The sequence below is a fragment of the Paralichthys olivaceus genome, chromosome 24 (genome assembly GCF_024713975.1).
Source record: "Paralichthys olivaceus isolate ysfri-2021 chromosome 24, ASM2471397v2, whole genome shotgun sequence".
Classification (NCBI taxonomy): Eukaryota; Metazoa; Chordata; class Actinopteri; order Pleuronectiformes; family Paralichthyidae; genus Paralichthys; species Paralichthys olivaceus.
This window is the reverse complement of record NC_091116.1, coordinates 4891776-4915094: the sequence shown is the minus strand read 5'-3', so window position 1 is coordinate 4915094 and position 23319 is coordinate 4891776. Positions and strand designations below refer to the sequence as shown.

At 40.5% G+C, this 23319-nt stretch overlaps 1 protein-coding gene across 2 annotated transcripts in view; it reads left to right on the top strand.

Moving 5' to 3' along the window:
* The first annotated feature begins 571 nt into the window (after positions 1 to 571).
* Positions 572 to 23319, top strand: part of LOC109639712 (cholecystokinin receptor-like) — a 29500-nt gene continuing 6752 nt past the window's right edge. The window contains exons 1-4 of one of the 2 annotated variants that reach the window (XM_020103313.2): positions 572 to 727; positions 3135 to 3275; positions 13904 to 14152; positions 21442 to 21703. In XM_020103313.2, the coding sequence (XP_019958872.1) occupies positions 3140 to 3275; positions 13904 to 14152; positions 21442 to 21703 (647 nt within the window). In that variant the 5' untranslated portion in view covers positions 572 to 727; positions 3135 to 3139. Of the gene's footprint in view, positions 728 to 2245; positions 2423 to 3134; positions 3276 to 13903; positions 14153 to 21441; positions 21704 to 23319 lie in introns of those variants that run through there. The other variant, XM_069521304.1, reaches the window with a different exon arrangement.

Sequence of the window (23319 nt, the reverse complement as noted above, 5' to 3'; positions counted from 1 at the left end):
TGAGGGGCCTTCAGGATCTTATGGGTGGGTGGGTTTTAAGTGGTCTGCTAGTACTGCACTGTGTGTCAGACTCATTCCTCTTGAAAATGCGTCCCATATTAGTATTTTTAAATGTTTGACTTCCAGGTAATGAAAGTGACAGTGAATGGGGCACAGGATTGATATGACATGACATTTTTGAGTTGAATCTTTGATAAAGAAGCTGTTACCAATATCAGCAAGATAAATAATGGATTCATTTTTTTGCAAGGTGCTTATATGCTTCCTTGTCATAAATTAGGTGATAGGATAAATATGACTCTTGTGTTTGTTGATTAGGGTAAGAGCTGAGAGATGGTTAGATTATTTTAGGCTGAAAAAGGAAACTACTAACATGACATTAACTAACATTTACTAAGAGCTCTAAAACTCTCTAAATGTAGATTAAACTGGATTAAATTGTTTGTATAAATTGCAATTTGAGTGATTTAGAGATTAGACTTTATATTTTGAACAGGGTCAAGCTGTTTCGCCTTGCTTCCAGTCTTTTGCCAAACTTTGCTAACAGTCTCGTGCCTCCATTTCATAGACTGGATGTCAAGATGGATGACACATCTCCACTTCCTGCCACTGTGAAAGCTGCCATCTTACATCGATGACGTCTTTTTCTGCCAGAGGCTGTGCGGTAGCGATCGGGGGAATGGCGCCGCGGCATCAACGTCCTGTCGATACATGCAGTGGACCAAGTGTGAGTTAGTCTCAGTTGCCAATCATGACGTTTCCCCTAAGACAAAATTGACAGAACATATTTAGAACAATTTATTTGATCTGCCAACATGGAGCAGGTTGGGTTTATGAACTGTACTGACTTATATAAAGTCTATGTTCTAGCTTCATAATTATATAAATGGGTAATCAAATTTGTCATCTAAGCCTTGGCTGCCACACGCAAGTAAGTGTATTTAACAAAATGTCTTGACTTTTTATTTGAGTATGACGCCAGAGGCAGGAGACACTTTGGTTTACTTAGCCTGGCTCTGTCCTGAAGTAAAAAAGTCTGTACACAAACTGCCTCTTTTCTTTATGCTAAACCAAATTACACTATATCCTAGGGCGTCAAAGTGTGACAAGTAGCCATCAAAATATTCTCACAGCAAGCACGTCATTTTGCATAGTCAAATGTCAAAGATAGATCTGTGGCTGTAGGCTTTAGATTGGTGCTGACTGACATCTGGAATTGCAATGGTACTAAAGTAAAATGCCAACAATATTTCTCTACTGGAGCAGGATGTTCTGACACCTCAAAGAATCTGAGCGTAAAGCCCCATTTCATTAGACATGCTGGTCATAACATGTGCATGACATGTGTGAAGACCTTGATACCGTGAAAATGAATATGGAGCAGCTGCCAAACTCACAAAGGAGCTTTTAGATTAGGAATCAGAAGGGAGAGGCTTTTGGCTTTACAATAATAAGCCAATATCTTAAAAAATGTGGGAGAAACACCAGCTCGGGTTCAGGCAAACTGGAGCTCTACACACACTCCTAACTCCCACACGTTAGAACAATATAAAAGCAGTAGAGATACTTGTAAAACCATCGGTGGGACTGACAGCAACAGATCACAGACACAAAGAGCGATGCCCTCCTCCTCCACAGTGCAAACTAACTCCCCCCCCCCCCCCCCCCCCCCCCCCCACGGCCTCCAGACATTTTTCAAAGTATCGGTATCATCTCAAGCGATAATACATGAACAAAACCCTGAGGCAAACCGAGAATGTTCCCCATAAACAAAGCCATTACACTGCACATCAGGAGTCCCAGAACCTCTCAACTTTTTCCTGTGAGTCAGACAAATAGCCAAGTGGAAAATTTAACTGTTGGTCCACAGGCTGCAGAACATTTCCAAAACATTATACGGTTTAAAACAAATCATTTTAAAGAGCCAAAGTGTAAACAAGAAGGCAGCATTCATTAAAGATACAGGATGTACGATATCAATTCCTGTGCCTAAAGCTAATTTGTACCATGGCACCATCCGTAAATAACGGGACAATTTAGGAAGAGGAAACAGCTACCCTCCTTTAAACCTTGCTGAATTGTGGCTCTTTGTCCTTTAAATAAACCTTCAAGACCTGGAGGTTGTTCACTCGAGCAGAGAAATCAACAGCATTCATTCCTGGAGAGAAAGGCATTGTTCTGTCATCGATCCATTAAAGTCACCATAAGACAATTTAATCAACAGGGAGTCTGATTAAAAGAGTGACCCTGAACCTGCAGCACGGACAATGGGAGACCAGGGAGAAATTATAGACTTGAAGGATCATCAGGTCTGGCCAAAGACTTTATAAACATGGACCATGTCAGCTCCTTAAATGTGAAGCCAAACTGTCTTGATCGCCACCTAGTGGCTGGCTGCAGTATAGGTCATAAATCCAGCCATGTAAGTAGATGGGACATGGGCCATAATTTATAAGTAATACGCATTGGTGGGTAGTTGTGGTATTGTGATAAGAAAACTTTATTACATTGTGCAGATGTGGTGCAAATTTGTTCATTTATTATTTTCTGCCCCAAGAATCATCTGATTTATCTTGTGACCAAACCGTCTAATATTGTTTCCGTAAATCTAACAATACCTTAAACAGCAATGATGGTAAAATACTGCTTTAACATTGGTGCATCAGTCTTAACAGTTTTATAATCTTATATTTGATCATTTATCATTGAGAGACCATTTCTTTTATTGCAGAACAAGCACTTGTTTGCAGCTATGGAATAAGAAACTTGCTCATGTAATGCTTTGGCTTAAATGTGGTGACAGCCGTGCATTGAATGGAGAGAGAGGGAGAGAGGGTGAGTGAGGATGTGTGAGAGGGAGAGAGAGAGAAGCAGAGCTGCTCAGTTGCCTTAGCAGCGCAGCTTCATTCCTCCACACTTCGCTGCTGTGCGGGCTGCCTTCACACTCTGCTTGCCTAACATTATTCCTCATTGTTTGGTTTTTCAAATTGGCAGTCAAGTTTTTTTCTTCTCTCTCACCAAGTTTCACGTCTCATCCTGATATAAAGAAGAAGGCGATGGTGAAAACTAGTTTTTTTTTTAAACAGCCAGTTTAGGTGTGATATAATAATACTGGTGACTGTCCCTGTCTCCAGAGAGCATGGCTCTGCAGGCGATGAATGGGAGCGTGCTGGAGGTGTTGGCGGGATGTGCGGAGCAGGGGAACCTCAGCGTGGGAGTCAACATCAGCTGCAACAACAGCTCCAACCTGCCGAGACCGGTCACCAGAGTCAGAGGTACGATCCTCTCTTTTCTCTTCTCCTCTCGTCTCATCTCTCCTCTCATCTCCTCTTCTCTTCTCTCTTCTTCTCCTCACTTAATCAAGCAGAGATGTTAAACTGAACTTTATTACGGTATTTAAAATCCCCATAAAATAAAAGCACCAACCTCCTGGTATAGTAAATATTTTGAAGCATTGTTAGTTTTATGTCACCTTGGTGTTGTTGGTCTTTAATTACAAACTGCCATCTCCACATGATTTATTGCCTTCTTAAAAATGTAATCAGTAGACCTAATGTTATTTGCCCATAAATATTTAATTGGATGTTTAAAGGAAAGAAAAAGCACTTGTAACATCACCCATTTTCACATTTTTCTACTCCATGCCTGATCTCTGCGTTTTACCAGAGAATGATTTGCAATCAGGACGACTTCTTCAGCCTTCTCCACTGTCTGCAATCAATCACCAAGCAGCCCAATTTACAGAGTGCCTCTCCCTGCATCAATAATGCCACAATCAGGATGAGCAGCAAGTGTTGACTGTTAAAAAAGCTGCTTTAATTCTGAATGTTTGTTTATTTCTTGCCTATAATTCTCACAGGGCTGAGATTAAACCGCACACTGGAGGCGATAAAACCCCCCAAGCTTCGTCCTCTATCAGGACAGTAGCGGGCTGATTAGGTCTGAGCGTAGGGGGAGAGTTATTTTTCTATGAACCCCCCTATAGTGCAGCTGCCGCAGTATCAAGTTTAATTTCAAATCTTCCTTCACTAAATAATTCACAGCTGTTTTTCCTTCTGTGCAGCATTTCTTTTAGTGACCTTATACAGCAGCAGAGCAGTATGGGCTCAATTATCCCAAGAGCAATCACAACCTGTTGGGTGTGTGCAGTGTTTAAACAAGAGAAAGGTCCCGCAGACAGATTGCTGCTTTCAACTCATTCCCTCACTCGCACGTCTTTGAGGTGACACACAAGAACACTGCTCTTTTGTTTACTTTAATATCTTGCGACCTAGACCTCCTGCGCTGTCTCCCTTCAGGCCAAGGGAGTGCAATGATGCTGATTATGCAGCAGTATTGTTGTTCTCAGGTGTGATACTATACAGCGCTGGGACAGGACATTAAAGCCCCAACACTTGTGGAATTGCCCAGTTTGATTATTCATTGAATTTGAGATTTCTCCCTCTGCTTGCAAAAGGATCGAGCTAGGATACATATTTATATACTCCGTATTTCACAGCAGTAAGAACAAAATACTTAAGCAATTCAAGTTTAAAGGAAAAAATTTCCCTGAACATTTTCACTTTAAAATTATTTTATTTATTTCCAAAGGCTCACACATTGAGCCAGTGATTGTTTCCATTATCGATTAATCTACAGATTAATAATTTATTCTAAAATGACAGAAAATAGTACAAGCAGTGGCCATCACAATTTCTTCAATCCCAAGTTACATTCTTGTGTTGCCTTCTTGTTTTGTCCCATTAACACATCAAGAACCAACAAATATTTGGCTGCTTTCAGATATCCACTGATCTCCGGATATTTCCAGAAATTTTCCAAAGGGCCTGTATGTGAGAACGCAAATGTCAGTTGATCTGGACATTCCCTAGAACGTTTCCTGTCAGTCCTCTAGTTAAAAAAACAGGGAATTCCTCTTAGGATGTTTTCAAACAATCTTCAATGACATCCTGGTTGAATGCTTCGACCTATACAATGTACTGTATATCTCTTGGTCTAAGACTTGGGATTGTATTTCAAGAGTCCAAGGGCTGCTCTCTTACACTGCTGACTCCCCTGCATTAACCAATTGAACTTCTTTTCTTTACTATAGATACTAAAGAGGTTTTCAAACTGTGAGGCGTGCCTCCCTCGGGTATCATGGGAGAGTTCAGGCGGAGGTTGCTGTAGAGGGACAGACATGAGGCAGAGATCATGGGCTCCAGTTTAATGATCTAAGCTCACGGTTTAAAGCACATATTCATTGGGGGTGTGGCCCAAAGTCCACTTTTGCTGCTTTAACTGCGGAAAAAGAAGTCAAAGCATCAGATGCATGGGTCAAAAGGGTAGTACTTAGTCTCCTAATTAATCAGGAGTGTGTTTGCAATAAATCAATCAGAGTTCCATTTCCTTTACCTCTTTAAAAGCCAGATGCACTTGCACCTTGGCGGATTGTTTTATAATGGAGAATTTGGCAGGTGGTAATAGAGAACACTTCAGCAGAGGAAGCACACAAGCAGATCCTCTGTGTGCACCTTCCTATTTTGGCACATATCAGTTATTTTGATAAAATATGTGTTTTCTGCCTCAAGATTAGAATGCACTAGGAACATGGGTGCTCAAATGCGTGCAACTGTCTATTTAAATGTTGATGCTAGAGGGTGTAAAGACACTTGCATTACTAATGCTGCTTCTCGTTAGGTGTAAGAGAGGGAGCACCATGTAAGGTAAAATTAGACAGGGCCTTACTGGTGTTGTGAAAACTACAGAAAGTTAGTTATTGTAGTTATGGCTGCTGATTTGATTGATATCAAATAAACATGTTGTTCTGATTCATACAGCTCAGAGTGGCAGTGAAGGTACTTTAAAAAACCTTAATGCCGTATTGCTGCAGTCTGCAGCAATCTCTGAGTCATTTCTCAATCGAATCTGAATGCACAGACATGATTTTCATATAAATAGAGTCAGTGTGACTTACACATTGGAGGATATCATTATCTCCAATGTCCATCCCAAGTAAATCTGCTTAAAAAATAACACCAATAACAACTTTACAGAGTTTGAGGACTATAAGTAATCCAGGGTTCGCAGTCTGTACGTTCATTTGTAGACTGCAAACAGAAACTGCTCATTCTGCTTGATTTCAGTAGTGTCAACTTATGTATACATATACAGGTGTACAGAAATGTAAATATGTGCTTGCCTGTGTATGTCCTGTATGGCTTTTCGTATTTCATATAATCCTCTGGAATACATTCCCACTTTTGGAGAGATAGACTGTTTTGTTCCATCTTCTCTCTGCAGTGTAGTGCAGCTGTAAACCTCCTACAGTACAAAAAGGAAACAGTGTCTGACATAAATCACATTATAGTGATCACCATAGACCCCCGAGAGCAGTTTAATTCAGACAGAGCCTTGTTTATGTGGTTCAACATCTGTAGCTGCGTCGTGGCTTAGCCCCTGACACTCTGTGTTCCCCACTGATTCAAAGTGGCACTTTGCTGAGCTCGCCCTGTTCTTCTGAGTGCATGTGAGATAGGTTATTATGAAGTGGATCTCATAAGTATTAAATGAACACTGTTTCATTTTTTAGAGACAGAAACTGGTGGACTCAGGCTTGTCATTTCTAAGCAATTTCGACTTCAAGGTGTTTTGAGGATATTCAAATCTTGTTCTCTTTGGGTGTTTACACTGTGATGAAGCCTGCCATGAAATGATCATGGTAATAAGATTTAATAATTGGAAAGATTTAAAGTGACTTGGAAAGGTAGAACAAACACACACACACAAACACACACGCAGGCACAAAGTATTTGGCTACAGGGTCGGAAAAGCAGACCTCTGAGGTGATTAGAGGGGTCCCAGAGAAGAGCTAATTACATTTGTCCAGAGCAACAAGTTTGTTGGATCCACCTTAATTCTATGATCGACCATGTACAGAAGACTGTAATGACGACCATGGTTCGAAACATCCTATTAAGCTTCCATGCTACTGGCTTTTGCCTAAAGTGTCGAAATTTTCCATGTTTGTGTGCGATGTTTTCTGGTAAGTGGTGGGGTTTTGCACTTACACTTAACTACTTTACTATTATCCATGTGTATCGGTAGGGGTTTGGTTTGGTTCTGATGTAGCATCCCCAAACCCCCAAAATCCCTTGACATTGGCTCACCTCCTTTCCTGAAAATGACTGGTTGTGCACAATCCAGTCCACAGCAGCCTAGAAATTATTCTGTTGTGGTATGGTTTTACCATAGAAAATCATTAAGAGATTATAGCTTTTAGATGCACTCATCTCCTCAGCTTGCAAACATTGCATGATGACGATGTATAATGACGCCTATGACAGCATTAGTAAATATCCCCTCAAACGTGCTGCACTTTGTCAACCATGCAGTAGCTGTATTGATCTGCAGTGCTCTGTGTCTGCATGTCAGCTTTACTAACTCGCTATATTGGGGGAATGGAGAGATTAGCAGCTGCAGTTTTATGAATTTATCTGGCACTATAGACTGTGCATATGATGCAGGACTAATTACAGAGTTAATCCTGAGTCCACCAGTGTTGTAGAGTGACAAAATAAAAGCACTCAAACGTATATATGGCTCTCAACCACTGTGCAACCGAGTACATGACCGAGAAGTTTAATCATTCTCATAGTTCCTATTGATCGATTTCTAGTCTGTGAACCTGGAATCCCTACAAAGTGTAGGCTCCGTCCTGACTCTAAGAAAGTTCAGTTAGTAACTGCACAGCATTGCGTCTCCTTTTGAAAACACTGGTGCCTCAGTGCTGCCTTTGTTTTCCCTCTAATTTATGGAAATTAAGTGGCAAACACGTCAGCTGAATGTAAAAATCAATTTGAAAAACCCCTTAAAATGCAGCACTTCTACTACAGTGAACATTGCTGGATCCATTGAGACTATATTCAAGTGAACAAGGCACCTCCTGTTTAATCGATTTAAACTAGCCAGAGGGTGCTACACTAAATTTCATGTATTTTAATGATTTTCTTGGTTTAACAGATGATCAGATTGAATTGGCTTATTTCATGTGTGTTAACCAATGCACAGCAAAGTGGGCGTTACGCAGCCACTACTCTTGGACATTCAGGCATCTTAAAACACTTTTGTAAAGTAATCTGAATGCACATTGGAACATTGGACTCTGTGGGAGTGTCATTTACAGTGTGCAGCGAGCCGGCCTGTCGAACATTGGCAGGCATTTGCCTTGCTGTCATTGTGTTTGCAGAGACAGCAAAGGGGACAGGGATTTACAGAATTTGTCACGCTCAGGAGAGGCTGCAGTGCGGTACCTTCCCTCAGATTGCTAACCGCTTTACTTTAAATAGACATGAGCTTACACCTACTGTACGTGTCATCTGCCATCAAGCTTAGTGTCCAATACCTCCCAGTGTTATCCTTTATCTCAGGGATGGTTCTCTACAAGTTGAAATATTATTTTTTCACATCTTTGGATATGTTGATGAAGCAGAAAAAGGCAGAGTTAATGGCATCAAACGTGTGTGTCTGACAAGGCCTCCCGGGTGATTGAATATGTGCTGAGCTTGTTTGTGCTCTACATAAACAAGCTCCTTCCAACTAACAAAATTTTCAAAGTAATGTGGGATCAATATAGTGCTCTCATGGGATGGGTTGATAGGAAGATTAACTTGAGTTGAATTGTGCTGACTGTAACACTAACCCTCCTCATTACCGAAAGAAAATGCAATGCAGAAATGTTCCTCTCCACATTGAGCTCTATGCTAAGAATTCATCTGCTGCCATGTTTTTAAGACCCAGTAGTACAGTGTGGAGTAGAAAGACCTGTAGCTAGTCCCACGCAGTCCAATTACACTTGAAATGAGGATGTTGCTAGAAAGCACACTGATTTGACCTGATCCACTCAGACTTGACTCGAGGAGGTCCACAAGGTGCCTGCAAGGTGAATCAGTCTTGGTATTCAGTGATTGAGCTTGTCCTCTGTAGATTGAAATGAAAATGGAGGGAAGGTCAAAAGCACAGTCCCTATTTTTTGATTGAATCCTTCAGGGATATAAGACATGTTGTCAATGTTGTCAACTCTCCAAACATACAGGCAGCATTTGAGTAGCCATGACGAGGGCAAAGCAACAATAGGGCTTATCCTATTTTAGTAGTATTATGGCCATATTTAAGAAAAATCAATTCTGAGATTCTGAGAATGAAGTAATAATATTTCCAGAATACATTTAATGAGAGAGTATTGGTGATAAATTCAATTCATTCAAATATTTTAAGAAAAAGAAAATAAATAATTTATGAAATAGCCAGCAAGGTTCAACAGAGTATTAGGGTCATATTGAATACATTTTTTGGCGTGATTTCAAGAATAAAGTAATAACATTACAAGAATGTAGTCTTAATTGAGAATAACATTGTAATTTTACAAGAAAAAATCATAATATTTCCAGAATAAAGAACAAAACATTTTTATGAAGTTCTACTCCTTCTGGATCCAAAATCTGGAACTAGTTTCATTGTTTCTTGAGAAATTACAAAAGCTCTTCAAACAGCACACAGATGTAACCAACAAAAACCTCACAGTCGACCACTAAAGAGGCAATTTGCTTCTGTGTGTTCTTCAAAATAGACTCAGTTTCTTTCACAATATTTTCAAAGTTCTGATACTGGTGATAATGTGAAGCTACAAAAATAAAATATTTTGTAATATATTAAACTTCTGCTTAAGTAAAGCTAAACAAGATGCTCTACATTTTAATACAGGCTGGTCTTCTGATGATGATGATAAAGTGTCAGATTTTTTTCCCTTTAATTGGCTCTAATACTCTGTCAGCCATTGGAGGAAATGTTTTACTCGAAGGAAACATTTGCACTTAACATGTTTGTCAGGCTTTATTCACAATCTGTAGTGTTTACTTGATTAGATTGAACTGTCTTGTAAACACCAACCATTAATGGTTATGAGAAAACAAATGTTGATGTCTAATTAAAGGCAAATCATGTGCTTGGAATTTGGTCTGAGCTAGTTTTCATCATGTTCAGTTTCACACACTATAATTGATAATTTGTACACTTTATTATTCTTATCTTGACATACAGAGGGTAGAATCAGATTTTTCTTTTATCCAACCATCCAAAAATCCTCGACCGTGTGGGATGACATTGAGATTGTTCAAAAATACAGTTGTACATTGTAGGTTTTATAAGAACCAAAATCCTCTCACCTTCAGAGAGAGATAATATTCTTTCATGTGGGGAAATGTTAAAAATCTTTTTCTCTCTCTCATGGTTCTGACTTTGAGGGAAACTCTGTAATTAAAATCACAATTTAGTTTTAGGATGTTTTTCCCCTTTGAGGAAAAACACAATAGTCATCTGGTAAATCTAATGATATTAGACTGATGTCTGGAATATCTCTGCTGCCACACAAAGCTTAGTTAACACATTTAGTCGTTCTGGAGGCAAAACATTCATATGACATTGTAATGAATAAAAATTTGAACTCAGGGTTCCCTTATTGGCTTTTTCCAGAGATTTCAGCAGCTGATGATGAACATGGAGGCCACTCATATGTGAGGCCAAAGATCATTCTTTAAACAGCCCAGTCTTTTAATGTGTACAGCCTCCTATTATTGGTTTGGTTGGTTTATTCTTCTGTTTTATGTCAATGTCAACTGAGTATAGCTGTGAATATGGGACGACCAGTGGGAAAAACAAGCACGTTCAAGAAAAATTGGATATTCGATCAATAATAATCAACGAGTGGAATAATCATAAGTTGCAGTTTAAATTCAGCAAAGGGCGCTGTAGTGGAAGAAGTCGTCTGCTTACTCCCCCAAGTTCAGGACTCATTTTCTGACTCCATCTGTTGCAAAGGGTTTTCTGCTCCCCTGTACTTACCAATAACATCAGATTTGGACGAAGCTGACAGTCATTTCTAACTGTCTGGAATATTTAATAATCTCAGGGGGCCTGGTACGGAACACAGCCCAGTGGTGAGGTAGTGATCAAAAGGATCGGCTTACAACTGCTGCTCTTTTTTTGCAATCACATCACTTCTAAGGTCATTACCGCTCAATATTAATGACCTTAGTGAGGATTTATTCATGTCTCATTATTGGACTCCAACTCCATCAATTAAGTGATGAAAAATACTCAAACACCCCAGTAAAAAGTTTTCAAATGACTTTGCTGTGCCAACAAAACCCTGCTAATCCTATCCCACAGATAAGAAGAAAGTGATGTGATGAAATTTTAATGATCCCTGTGGGGAATCATAATTACAATTTAAGTGGCAGCCAATCGGATAAGCAGCAAAAATGGAGCAGAAGTTAAATTAATATACGCAACCCTCACATACTCACAAGTGTTGATCTCTCAGCTCATGGCTGAAACGCTCCTCGTTGGACGGCTCCTGCTGCTCACGAGCGTCTCCAAGGTGAACGCTGCCCTTTTATCTGTAGAGCTTTAGCTGTCACGCTTGAGAGAGTCAAAGCAACCAAAGTGAATTGTCCTGCAGTTGCCAGGCTCAGGGGAGCCGACATACTGTTGGTGCTCAATGAATAGATAATTCCATTTTCACTTGACTGGATTGCTCAAAATCTCAACACAGTAGCAGAAACGAGGAGCGAGCTCACCTCTTGGTGTTTGTGTTGGAGCGCTTGCAATTTAGCTCTGGTTATGCGTACCTCACAGCATTCTGTTGAGTAAATCAAATCAAAAACTTGTCACCTAGCTGTTTTGCAGATGTATTGTTTTCTAACTGAAACAGGATATGGGTGTTGTCTTATGTTGACTTGAAAGTGGTGTCAATCTTCAGCTGATGAAACTGCTCCCGAAACCATCAGAGAGTTTTCTTATCAAAGGAATAATTTATATTTGCAGTGTAGGGCATGTGGGTCTCTGAGGTGGCAGCGGTGATTAACTTGAACCCCGATTTGTCCTCAAACCTGGACCTCTTTTTATTTTATCTTTGCTGCCTAGTTCCTCTGGAGATTGTCAAATAAATAAAAAATTATGACTTCACTACTTACGTTTCCTCAGCACGGCATAGTCTGTGTGTGCAAAATAACTCAACAATGCATGGACAGATTCTCACCAAACATGGCAGGAATATTACTTAGGAGAGTATCTCCAGATGATTCACTTTTGGAGCTGATCGATCAAAGGTTAAAGACAACAATAGAAATCTAGTGAATGTAAATGTGGTTTCATAAGGGGGCTGTTAGGCATTGGCAGTAGCAAAATAGGCACGTACTTTTATGAGTATTATTTTAAGAATACTGCAGTTCATCATTATGTTTCACATATATTTTTATTTTCAAAGCGTTGAGATTCAAGTCATGTCTCTGTGTAGGAGGAGAATAGGATATTATGAAAATAAAAATAGATGCATCATTAACACGCCGTTTCTTTGGTTCCCCACTCACTGTGACTCAAAAAAACCAAACATTTTAAATGCCCACATATGAGCGATAACAATGTGAACAGCAGCTCCGCTCCTCGTGTGTTAGCATGTGTGTCTGTCTGCAGGCTCTGCTGCGGATCTCTACACTTCTCCCATGTCGCTGTCTTTAATCAGCCGACTCATTCAGTGCAGCACATGGCCGGCCCCGACCTTGTCCTGTCAAATACTCTCATTCTCAAGCAGAATGGCTGTGACAGGCCAGTGTGAGTGAAGGGAGTGTCCCAAAAACCCTCTGGCTGGACCGTCCTGCAGCCGGTCAGCTGTATGGCACCTCTGAATGAAGGTATCCATATAAAACACACTTACAGTATTTTAGAAGAGGAGACATCGAGTATTTCTGTGCAGGGAAGGGTTTAGAGCTGTATTAATGGGGGGGCCATGGTTTGGTCAAGCCTCTTTTTCTTAGTAATAATAAACTTCCTAACAGATGCTGCTGGGCTTTCCTCTTATCTTGTATTGCCTTGAGACATGTGATTTTCTCTTGCCTGTTGTACTACTACTACTGTCTGTACTATTTGTAAGGGGACATTAGGTTTTGGTGTCTTGTATCGCATCGTATCGGACTGTACAGAATCCTATCCTTTCCTATCTGGTGCTGTACTGTACTGCATCATATCCGTATCGTATCCTAATAAGAGAATGCCAGATGATGAATAAATAGCTGCTCTTTGCCTCTTCAAATAAGAAGAGAACTGTTTAATTTTGATCTTGTTTTTCCAGTTTAAGTTGTATTCCCAGGTTAGCACCTGACACGTTCTGTTCAACTCTTATGATCTTGTTGTGTTCTTTTTCTCACTATGATTATTTCAATCATTGTTCGTTTCACGGGATGAGCTGGAAAGTATTGATACTAGCACAAATTTCAGATCATGCAAAGTTATTCTGTCTGGTAATAGGCTTTCGTGTTGTTCATGTGCTTTATTTATTTCCCAGGTGAATAGCTGGATACAATTTGTTCTCGTATTGATGTTATTCCGTTTTTTTGACCTTTTTCTTCCTTGCCTTTCTTACTTTATTATTTTAGATTTAATTTACTGGTTGCTTGAATGATTACAAGTGTTGACTCCTGCATACAGATGAGGATTTTAAACTAATTCTGCTTAGAATCTGTTGGAGGTCGATGGACTTGATGAAACAACCGGCTCAGTAGATGCACTGATCTTCATCTGCTTCTTTTATTTGTTCTTCCACTTCTTCTTTATCTTTGTTTTATACTGTTCCCAGGCTAATGAAAGATATTCTGTCTCTTATGTTTGCAAGAAAAAGTTCCCACTCTTTCTTAATGAGGGATTTTATTGAAACAAGATGATGTTTCCTAATTTATGTCCATTAATTCAAAGCTGCGTACTTGGTAATTCACTTCCTTCAATTCGCTTCCTTCCTCTAATTGATCTGCTGAAGTAGATACAGACACAAGTTATAAATGACGTCCTGCCTCTGTCCCTGTGTCCCTGACAGAGATGGACTCGCTGCGCATCTTGCTCTATGTGCTCATCTTCCTGCTCAGCGTCTTCGGCAACCTGCTGATCATTGTGGTCCTGATGCTGAACAAGCGCATGCGGACCGTCACCAACTGCTTCCTGCTGTCGCTGGCGGTCAGTGACCTGATGATGGCCATCTTCTGCATGCCCTTCACCCTCATCCCCAACATCTTAGAGGACTTCATCTTCGGGGCCTCCATGTGCAAGACCATCACCTATTTTATGGGTGAGAATGATTCGTCTCATTTCCCACAACTGCAATATTTTAGCAGTGCAATATATTTAAACAGCTCCATGTTTATTAAAGGTTATATATACAATATTTTAAACATTAATTAACTGACATCATGCGCTTGCTCATGCAGATTTGAAAACACATTTACTAAAGCGCTGTATCTGTTTGCATGACACTGGCTTGTTTTTTCTCGGCTCTCAGGTACATAGGGAACTTTTTTCACTTGTGCTTTCGGGTGTGTCATTAGAGGCCACTTTCACGGGGATTAGTGGCACCTTTGCCGGAGGTGGTCACAGAAAATATTAAATATGTACTTTTTAAATAGGGAACAGGTGTTGAGACTTTTTGTTCCAAGACTGAACATTGTTTTACACAGTTTCAACAAATATTAAACTTCATGTAAGTTAGTGAGTGTAAAGACTCAGTAATGCTGCCTCTTACGTATGAAAAGAGGCACACCAGTTTCAAATGATTGAGCTGTTCTGCCCACATACTTGCATGTGTCCTTAACTTTGGCTGGTTGTTAAGGAATACTTCTGCTAGACGGCAACACAGAGGCCAACGCGATTATAAACAGTAGTGTGTTCTCCGTTATTGTTGTAATTTCTTCCTTGAGCCCTATGGTTGTCTCACTTGAACTATTAGTGACTCTGCCCCCCCATGATTACCAGTGGTACTGCTCCGTTTCTTTAATTTCATCCATGTCCGTGAGCTTTCAGTAGACTTGCACAAATACGGATGAAATGATCGCAGATTACGGACAGAAGGCTCCATTTGTTTCCATATATGTATCCAACGTTGGGCGTAAAGAGCCTGGTCTATGTTAGTGGTTGGCAGAGAAGAGCCTGCCTTTCAGGGCTTCTCTCTGGGTGTCATCTTGCATGTCAGAAGGTAACCATCATTCTCTGAGTGCTCGAACAGTCACACATCTTCAGGAGTGTGACTTAGCAATGAGCTGGCTCCCATCAGGCCAGAGTCAAGGTGCCACGTGAGGCCTGAGTCAGACCGGAGCGCAAAGGACGGCAAATAAACTCAGATCAGCGGCAATAATTAGTCTCTTCATTTCACTTTGAGTGGCTGAGAAAAGCTATTGAAAGGCGAGGTCCACAATCCTATTATTGATTCAGAAAAGTGATGCGCCATCTGTGTCGACGGGCGTGCAGAATCTGCTTTTCAATTACCGGGCTTTCTGAGCTGTGATAAGGATGAGGAGGGCAGCAGTGCCAGTCGCCTTTGACTTTAAATAAAAATGTTTGTCTTATTCAATACTTTCAGGCTACGTGAGGGCTTCAGCTTAGTTCATCTGATAAGGAAAGATTGTGAATTCTTGGCTTAAACTTTCTTTTTTATAATGACTGGGATGTCTTTCACTGCTGACAGATGTTCGTTGCTGGCTGTAAAAACTTCCATTAAGATTTAATTTTCTCTGTTCAGTATGTGCAATATTTAAGATTTTCATTCGGCTAGGTTTGAAGATGATAAAAGAGCTGTGTTAGAGTTTCTTCTGCTCCAACAAGACTATAATTCCAGGTGTAATTCTAGCGGACAAACATTGTAATTTTCAACTCTGTTAAAACCTCTGGGTGTCTTCTTAAATTTGACTTTTACAGACACATGCATTTTGCATAATACGAATGTGTTTTGCAGGTTTTTCAGGACACTGAGGAAAATTTAAATGGGTTCTTAGAAATTCTTTTAAAAAAATAGACTTTTCCTCATGTGGAGAAATTGTTTTGAAGCCTGAAATTAGCTCACCAAAAGTTCACAAAAGTATTGGACTATATGTATGGTATAGTAGATACATGAGAAATGACCGCCAAAAATTAAGTTTATGAGTAGAAGTGTTGCCTCAGCCAACTCTACTTTCTTTACTGAGATAAAGTGAGACTGAATAATGATGTAATCAAGCATCATGGGATGTGTGCAAATGATAAATGAGCCTTATACCACAACATCCTCGTTGCTACTCGCTATAACAGAGACAGCGACTTCAGCAGCTGTAAACTTCATTTACAAAATCTGTAGAGATGACCAGGCCTTTGCATCAGTCCAACCAACCAAGAAATGACCAGAATTTCCATTAGGCCAGATTTATTCAGCTAAAATAAACTGTTAGACCATTTTAACATCAATCGACCTCATCATGAGGAAATAAAAAATAATGAAAGTGAGGTACAAAACCTGTAGAGGTGAGTATGAGTCTTAGCTTGATTATACTCATTAATCATGCAGCTTTTTTTAGGCATTTCCTATATTCTCTGTCTGTGTTGCTGTGTAGCTTCTATTACTCTGCCTGTACATTTTCCACTCCATTATGTGACCTTTCCATCCATGTACATTTTGTATGTATGTCACGTGAGGTGTTTGCTGCAGTCATATTACTTCCAAATGCCACCCATCTATTCCAAGACCCTTGCTTCACCAGTGAGTAATTAAAAGTAATTAGCTAGTCTAATTACGAGTCAATGCTTTGTGGTGTCTGGTGCTGCCTGTGTGGGAGAAACACACACCACATGAAAATCGTCAAACTGTCAACAAAAATCAGCACCTGCTCATATGAGCCTAGATCAGCCCCCTCCGTCCAATCTCATCTGACCCTACCACAAGTAAGGCCTTATATTAGCCAAAACCAATCAATACTCAGGATCATTGCAACCATCCTCACCTATTGATTTTGCAGCAAACCTCCTTGGCAAACTCATCTGTCAGCAACACGCCCATGAAACATATAATACACCATCCATCCTTGTCCTCACCCATTCGCCAACGCATCCATCCATCTGCCCTGAGCTCAATAATCATGTGAATCATAGCCGCTGCACTGCTTTCGTGGCAGTTATCAGATCAATGTTGTAATATTCTTGGTGTGTGTGTGTTTGTGTATGTTTGCAGTCCTCTGTCATATTTATGTATCAATGTTTGTGTTGTTGTTGTTGCTGGTCGTATGATGCAATTACCAACCAACTTAGCAGCTCAGTCTGTCTGTTCCCCCCACCCCCCGAGGTGCAGTTTGCATAATGCATTAGAATTTAGATTTCTGTGGCTTCCAGCAAACTTTCACAGAAATGTCTGCGAGGGCATCTGGCACCTGCAACACATTATTTCCATTTGTGAAGTTTTTTATGTCTTGAGGCTTCTTTCGGGTAACATTCATCTGAGAATTAGGTGTGACCCAAGAATTAACAGGCGTAGTTTCAGCCGAGGAATTTAAATCTTCTCTCCCAGGTTGAGGTATGCCAAAATGATCCTCTGCTGCAGACTTCACACTTTCCCCTCTGGAAACTCCAGACTGCTATGAATGTTCGCCCGACTCAGGTTTAATGAATAAGAAAAAGGATTAGAGTGTGTTCATCCTGAGAATGGAAGATACTGTGCTGGGGGGTTGGGGAGAATGTGAGCATTTTTTCGGTTACTTGACTGGTAATTAACTTGGCAGAACCTTTTCCAGAATCACGGCGGAATCTCCCCCTACTCAAACATTTGCCTCTCTAAAGTGTCAGCGAATTAAGTTTTAATCAGCGCGGCTGTCTGAAAACTCAACTATTAAAGACTTATGGAGGCAATAACTGGAAAATATGACACATGCATACAATAAAAGACTATCCACTTCCTTTAATACACACATAGAAAATGTACCGGGTATACCGGGTTGCTGGGTGAACTGTGTTCCTCCGTGTATTTATTGCATATGCACAATGAAAAGGAGGTTTGTGGGGTTTCATTGGTGCATTTTAGCTGCAACTGATGTTTTAATTTAGAAGTTAGAATTCACATAAACAAGTGGTATACAACCAAATACTGTAATGCATGGGAGAGCATGATCTATATTTTAAAGTGTGTTTTACTACAGCATGATATTCTTTTTTATGATTAACACTTTATTGGAAAACATTTACAGCTTGTGACAAGTATCTATTGGTAGAACAGCTTTCAATATTAAGGTCTGCCCTTTTACATGGAGAGTATAGACGTGCTTAGAACAGACGTACACAGGAAGATATTCTTGATTTGTTCCATAATTCTTCCTTCGAGGCCAAACAAATTGGGCCATCACAAGTGCTGACCTCAGATCAGGGTTGCCCTCCCCTGGCAGTTATAAAACAGATGGTCAAGTGGACCTGGACTGAAATGTTGAAAGGGTTGATGAATTAGGGCCTCATGCTCCAGGACAAAAATCTAATCCCTTAGACAATATGTTCAATTTCTTAGAGGTGCCTGCGACTACCTGCAGCTGTGCCATTAATTTAAATCCAACGACTATCAGCACCATTCATCACCTGGAAGTGCATTTCCCCTTCAGTACGAATGTACACAACCCGCCATCAGTCTTTCTAAGTGTAGGATTTGAAAAGATCACTCATTTGAAAATCTGTGTGGTTTTCAATTGAGTGATGTGGCTCTATTTTCACACAGGCTTCACCCTCTAATGGGGCTCTATAGGCTGAGCTACTCATCTTCATGTATCCGTGCACTGAAAAATGGTATAGAGAATTTTGCTCTGCCAAATATAATGAGTCAATTCAAGCCTGTGGGGTAGGAGGCAATTAAGCCTGACGAAGACTGTATCAATCTTTCATTCATGTTCCTAAAACAGACCTGACTGCTAAAAAAAATTCCTTGTTTTTTGCTAAATTATTGTAATTTTTCAAAATAATTTCTTAAAAGTGTAACATACCACATCTTGTTTGTTCAATTCATATAAATTGCAGTTTTCTGAGGCGTTATGTCCCACATTTCTTAAAAACGATTCCCTTTAAAACTTAATCCCTTGGTGATGTGTCTCTAAATCATCTACTGTTATTAATATCCTCTTATGCAAAGTCCTTTTTCTTGAGATCCTGCTTTTTGTCTGTTTACTTTGCAAAACATTCTCCAGAAGTACTACGCTTAGTTTTTTTTCTTCCCCTGCTCATTATTTTTATTGTTTCTTTTGATTATTCATCCTTTGCACTGTGCTGGGAAAGAGAAAGATCTCCCACATCTCTGGGTTCCTCAGTTCCACAGTCGGTATGAGCTGGTGCTGTGGCTGGACGTGACTGCCTTCAAGCGTCAACAAAAGAAAACCCCCCTGTGTGTGATTGGGTCTCTCATTGTCTGTGCTCAGCGCTTGAAAGAGACGTGGGGGTGTGAGAGAGTTATTGTGCGAGACTCGTGCAGTGCCGGTGCACTGTTCAGATCTGCATGTGTTAACTGTGCCACCCACCTCCTTCTGCTTGACCAGAGCGTTGACCGGTAGTGTACAAGTGATCAGAAGTCAGGCAGGAAGGTGTCATTGAAGGAGTGGGCGGCCTTTCCATCCGGCGATTTGCAGGAAGGCTGACTTTACACACACAGTGACACCTCTTTGACAAAAGCCAAAATTGTGACTCTGATTCTAAAACAATAGGTGGAAAATCCTAACAAATATCTTTTGGATTTTCTAAGCACATGAATACACATCTCTAACCCTGCCCTGACCAAATGAGTGGGCAAAGATGCAATAACTAACCTTGTTTTAAAAACATGTCAGGCACTCATGCTGTTTATATGCAGTGTGCTTCCCTCAAATCTCTCCATCCATGTGTGAATTGACTGTGCGTCTCAGCAGCAATAATAAAATCCCCCTTCTCACAAACAGCTCATATACTTATAACATTGCACAACAGAGCCTCTCCGACTGCTCCCAGAGCATAAAAAGCATTCAGATGTCTATTTGTGAAGATGATGTTCTCTTTGTTCTGAAGTATCTGCACAAGTAGTCTCCTTTGTTCTGTAAGCACAGGCATAAGATAAAACCGTCCTCCGCTTCTATCAGACTCCACATCATATCCCATGCTAAATATCTCTTTCTTCTCTAGGTTGGCATTCACAGATCTGAAGTTTTTAATATTTTAGAGCTTACAATAAACACAAAATCCTTTTCACTATTGAAAGGGCCAAAGATTGTATCATTGGTTTGCAGCAACGACCATCAGAAAAGGTTGATCTGGCAGAGTGGACGATAAACTGCTCTCGACTGAGCCATAGGGCCGTCCACCACTCAAATACTTAATATGGTTCCTGTAAATTGAATTCGGCCATGGTCGTATGCACTCCAAGGGGTATGCATAATGACTTCCTCTTGTGAAAGATGATGCGAAGCCATGGCTCAGACAGGATATGCTCATCTGTCCTGCAGGAACAATGAATGGGGATAAATATGTGACAATGAAATGGTGGATTGAGGACGCTGCCTTGTGCAACCATACAGGATGACCGTGGTGAATTAATTCCCGGGGGCTCCCTTTGTAGCTGCTGGTATGGGATTATTAATGCAATTTGTCTCATCATCAGGATTCTGGGATTCTCAGTGAGCTTCCTCCCCCTCTGCAGATTATGCATATTCATACATGCAAATACCACTTGCCTGGCCTTGGATTGTCTGGAAATGAATTTGACCTGTGTTGAACCCCACAGAGACAGTGTCCTTGGATTATAAGATATGTCTTCTATTCCTCTTACACCCACTGACAAAGTGGTGGTGATAGACCTGTTTGCTTTTTGTTTGATTTAATGGCACAAAAGGTGAACTTGGACGTTCTTGTATTGTTCATGCTTGTCATTCTCTTTGTAAATAACTGCCACTGCTGTATTTTGTGCTGTTGATAAATAGCTGACACGCATTAATGTCCTGTGCACATGTTAGGAGAGTTTAAGAATTTAGAATTACTATGTGAGACATCGGTTGGATAAAGTCAGTAACTCAACAATGAAAAGCAGCAATGAATTCACAGTGACGCTGATGGATGTAACAACATATAAATCCAGGGAAGAATCCACTTATCAAGTCAGAATTTTTAAATGCCATTTTGAATCTCATTAGAGTTACCCTCAACATGGCCATACATACTAAAGAATAAGAACAGCAGTTTTTAAGATTGATGAGATAGAACTCACACTGAAATAATAAAGATAAAAGTTAATATCTCTGAGTGATCATTTTACAAAGGAACGCAGCATGACTTATATGTTTGCTGATTTTGGCAGATGACGATGTCAGGTCATAAAATCCGGAGCTTTGGCAGAGCAGAGCAGAGCGGAGCAGCAGCTTGGAAAGTGGGCTGCGTTTCAGTCACATTACCACCCAATTTTGTCAACAGGAAAAGAAAAACGCATCAATGAAACCAGCTTCTTCTTTGGGAAAGAGTAGGAGAGAAACAAACAACTAAGGGTCGAAACCGGCTGTGACTGGACTGTATGCAAATACAACAAAATGAACTCAGGAATATGCAAATGAGTGTACTGCCTTTTCCTATCTGCAGGGATCTCTGTCAGCATATCCACCTTCAGCCTTGTGGCCATCGCCACCGAGAGATACAGCGCCATCTGTAACCCGCTGAAGTCCCGTGCATGGCAGACTCGCTCCCACGCTTACCGTGTCATCGCCGCCACATGGGTGGTGTCTCTGCTTATCATGGTGCCGTACCCGGTGTTCAGCAACATAAAGACTTTCCCCAAGGCCAACGGCACCGTCGGCCACATGTGTCGCCTGGACTGGCCCAGTAAGCAAGCTGAACAGACCTGGTGAGTACTGGGACGTATCGCTTTGTTGACAAAGCAAAAATTATCAAGCAGCAAAATCCATTCATTAGTTTCTCTGAACCCATCTGACTGGTGATGTGTTTGATGATGAGGCCTGCTTGCGGTTTTACAGCAATAAATCTGTTTAGAACAGACGAAAGTCAGTGAAAACTTCACAGGTTTCATATGCATGACAATAATTAGCCGGTCATGCTTCCTCAACCACAGCAGCTACCAGTGAAAGATAAATGGAGGGAGTGAACTTGTGAAGGGAATACAGTCTGCATGGCTCTGCCTTTAAATATGTGGAGAAATACTGATTTACATTCAGTCCAATTGTGTCATTTACATATGCATTACCATGACAAGTAGATATTAACTTCATTTGCTGAAGCAATTGGGACACTATCTATTGATAAAATAAACATGCATGCTGATTTAGTCATTTTGGCAACATCTCCAATTTCTTTAACAAATTCTCTGTCAGAGCAATAAAGTGAACAAGCATGTGATTGCGTCTGTGCTATCCAATCCACACTTATGATGTTTGTTTGTAGTGCAAATCAATTAGCATAGAACTTATTAAATGTATTTTTGCATTCAAGTGCACTTAGCAGTTTAAATAATACACAGATGGTAGGCTTTTTTTCTAACCATTGGTTGGATGACATGAGTTTCTAATTAGAAAATGGAGTCAGTCTCTTGTTACCTATTATTGGGGTGCAGTGAAATAAGTGTATTACCCAAATTGTCTAATTATTACCTTTGAGGAAAGTCAGGAGTTTGTGGAGGGAAATATGAGTGAGATAAAAGGTATAAAAATGATGGAGAAAAGGTCATTTTTGGAATGAGCCCATGAGCAGAAGCCATAAAAGTGGTTACTGGCGTGGTGTCTGAAAAATTTATGAAATCATTAGGTGTGAAACTGAAAAAGGTGAGTAGGCAGCTCCTGATGAGGCTCAATTAGAGAGAGTTTGAAATGGATCAGGTTTTAGCGTAGCAGGGGTCATTGCAGAGGATTGAGGAGCTGGGGAAATAAAGGAGGTAGAGGTTGCATCATTTGACAGCTACAGAGCACTGTACCTCTGAAGATAGTGGTGCTGCAAGGATGCATTTTACCCCTAACCCTTTTGCCATCAATTTAAATTATAATGATTGTTCTTAGGCTCCCGACTGCATGCTGAGATAAAGGAAAGAGTAAAGCTAATGCAAAAGGTCAGCAGAGTAATGATTACTGCAGCTACAGTGTGGATTGCTCTGCGTCAGAAAGTCATCTGTCCAATATACACGCCCTCTGAATACCAATAAGTGCTGCTTTGTTGTTAAAAAAGAACCCCAAATAGATGGATATGTTCGAACATAGGTGAAGAAGCCGAAACACGGCGAGGACAACGCTCGACTCGACAGCCTTTTGTGGTCAAACTCTCTGAAGGATTCTGTTTTCTCTGGCTGTCCATCAAACTCTTAAGCTGCACTGGGAAAGACAAGTCAGTGGGAGACCAGTTAATTAGTCTGCGCGGTTGAGGAGGAAGAAAGCCGAAGCTCGGATGACAAAAGTCCAGACATGTCACAGAGCACGAGGACCTTTCAAGTTTAACTTCACAGTTTCCTATTCACCC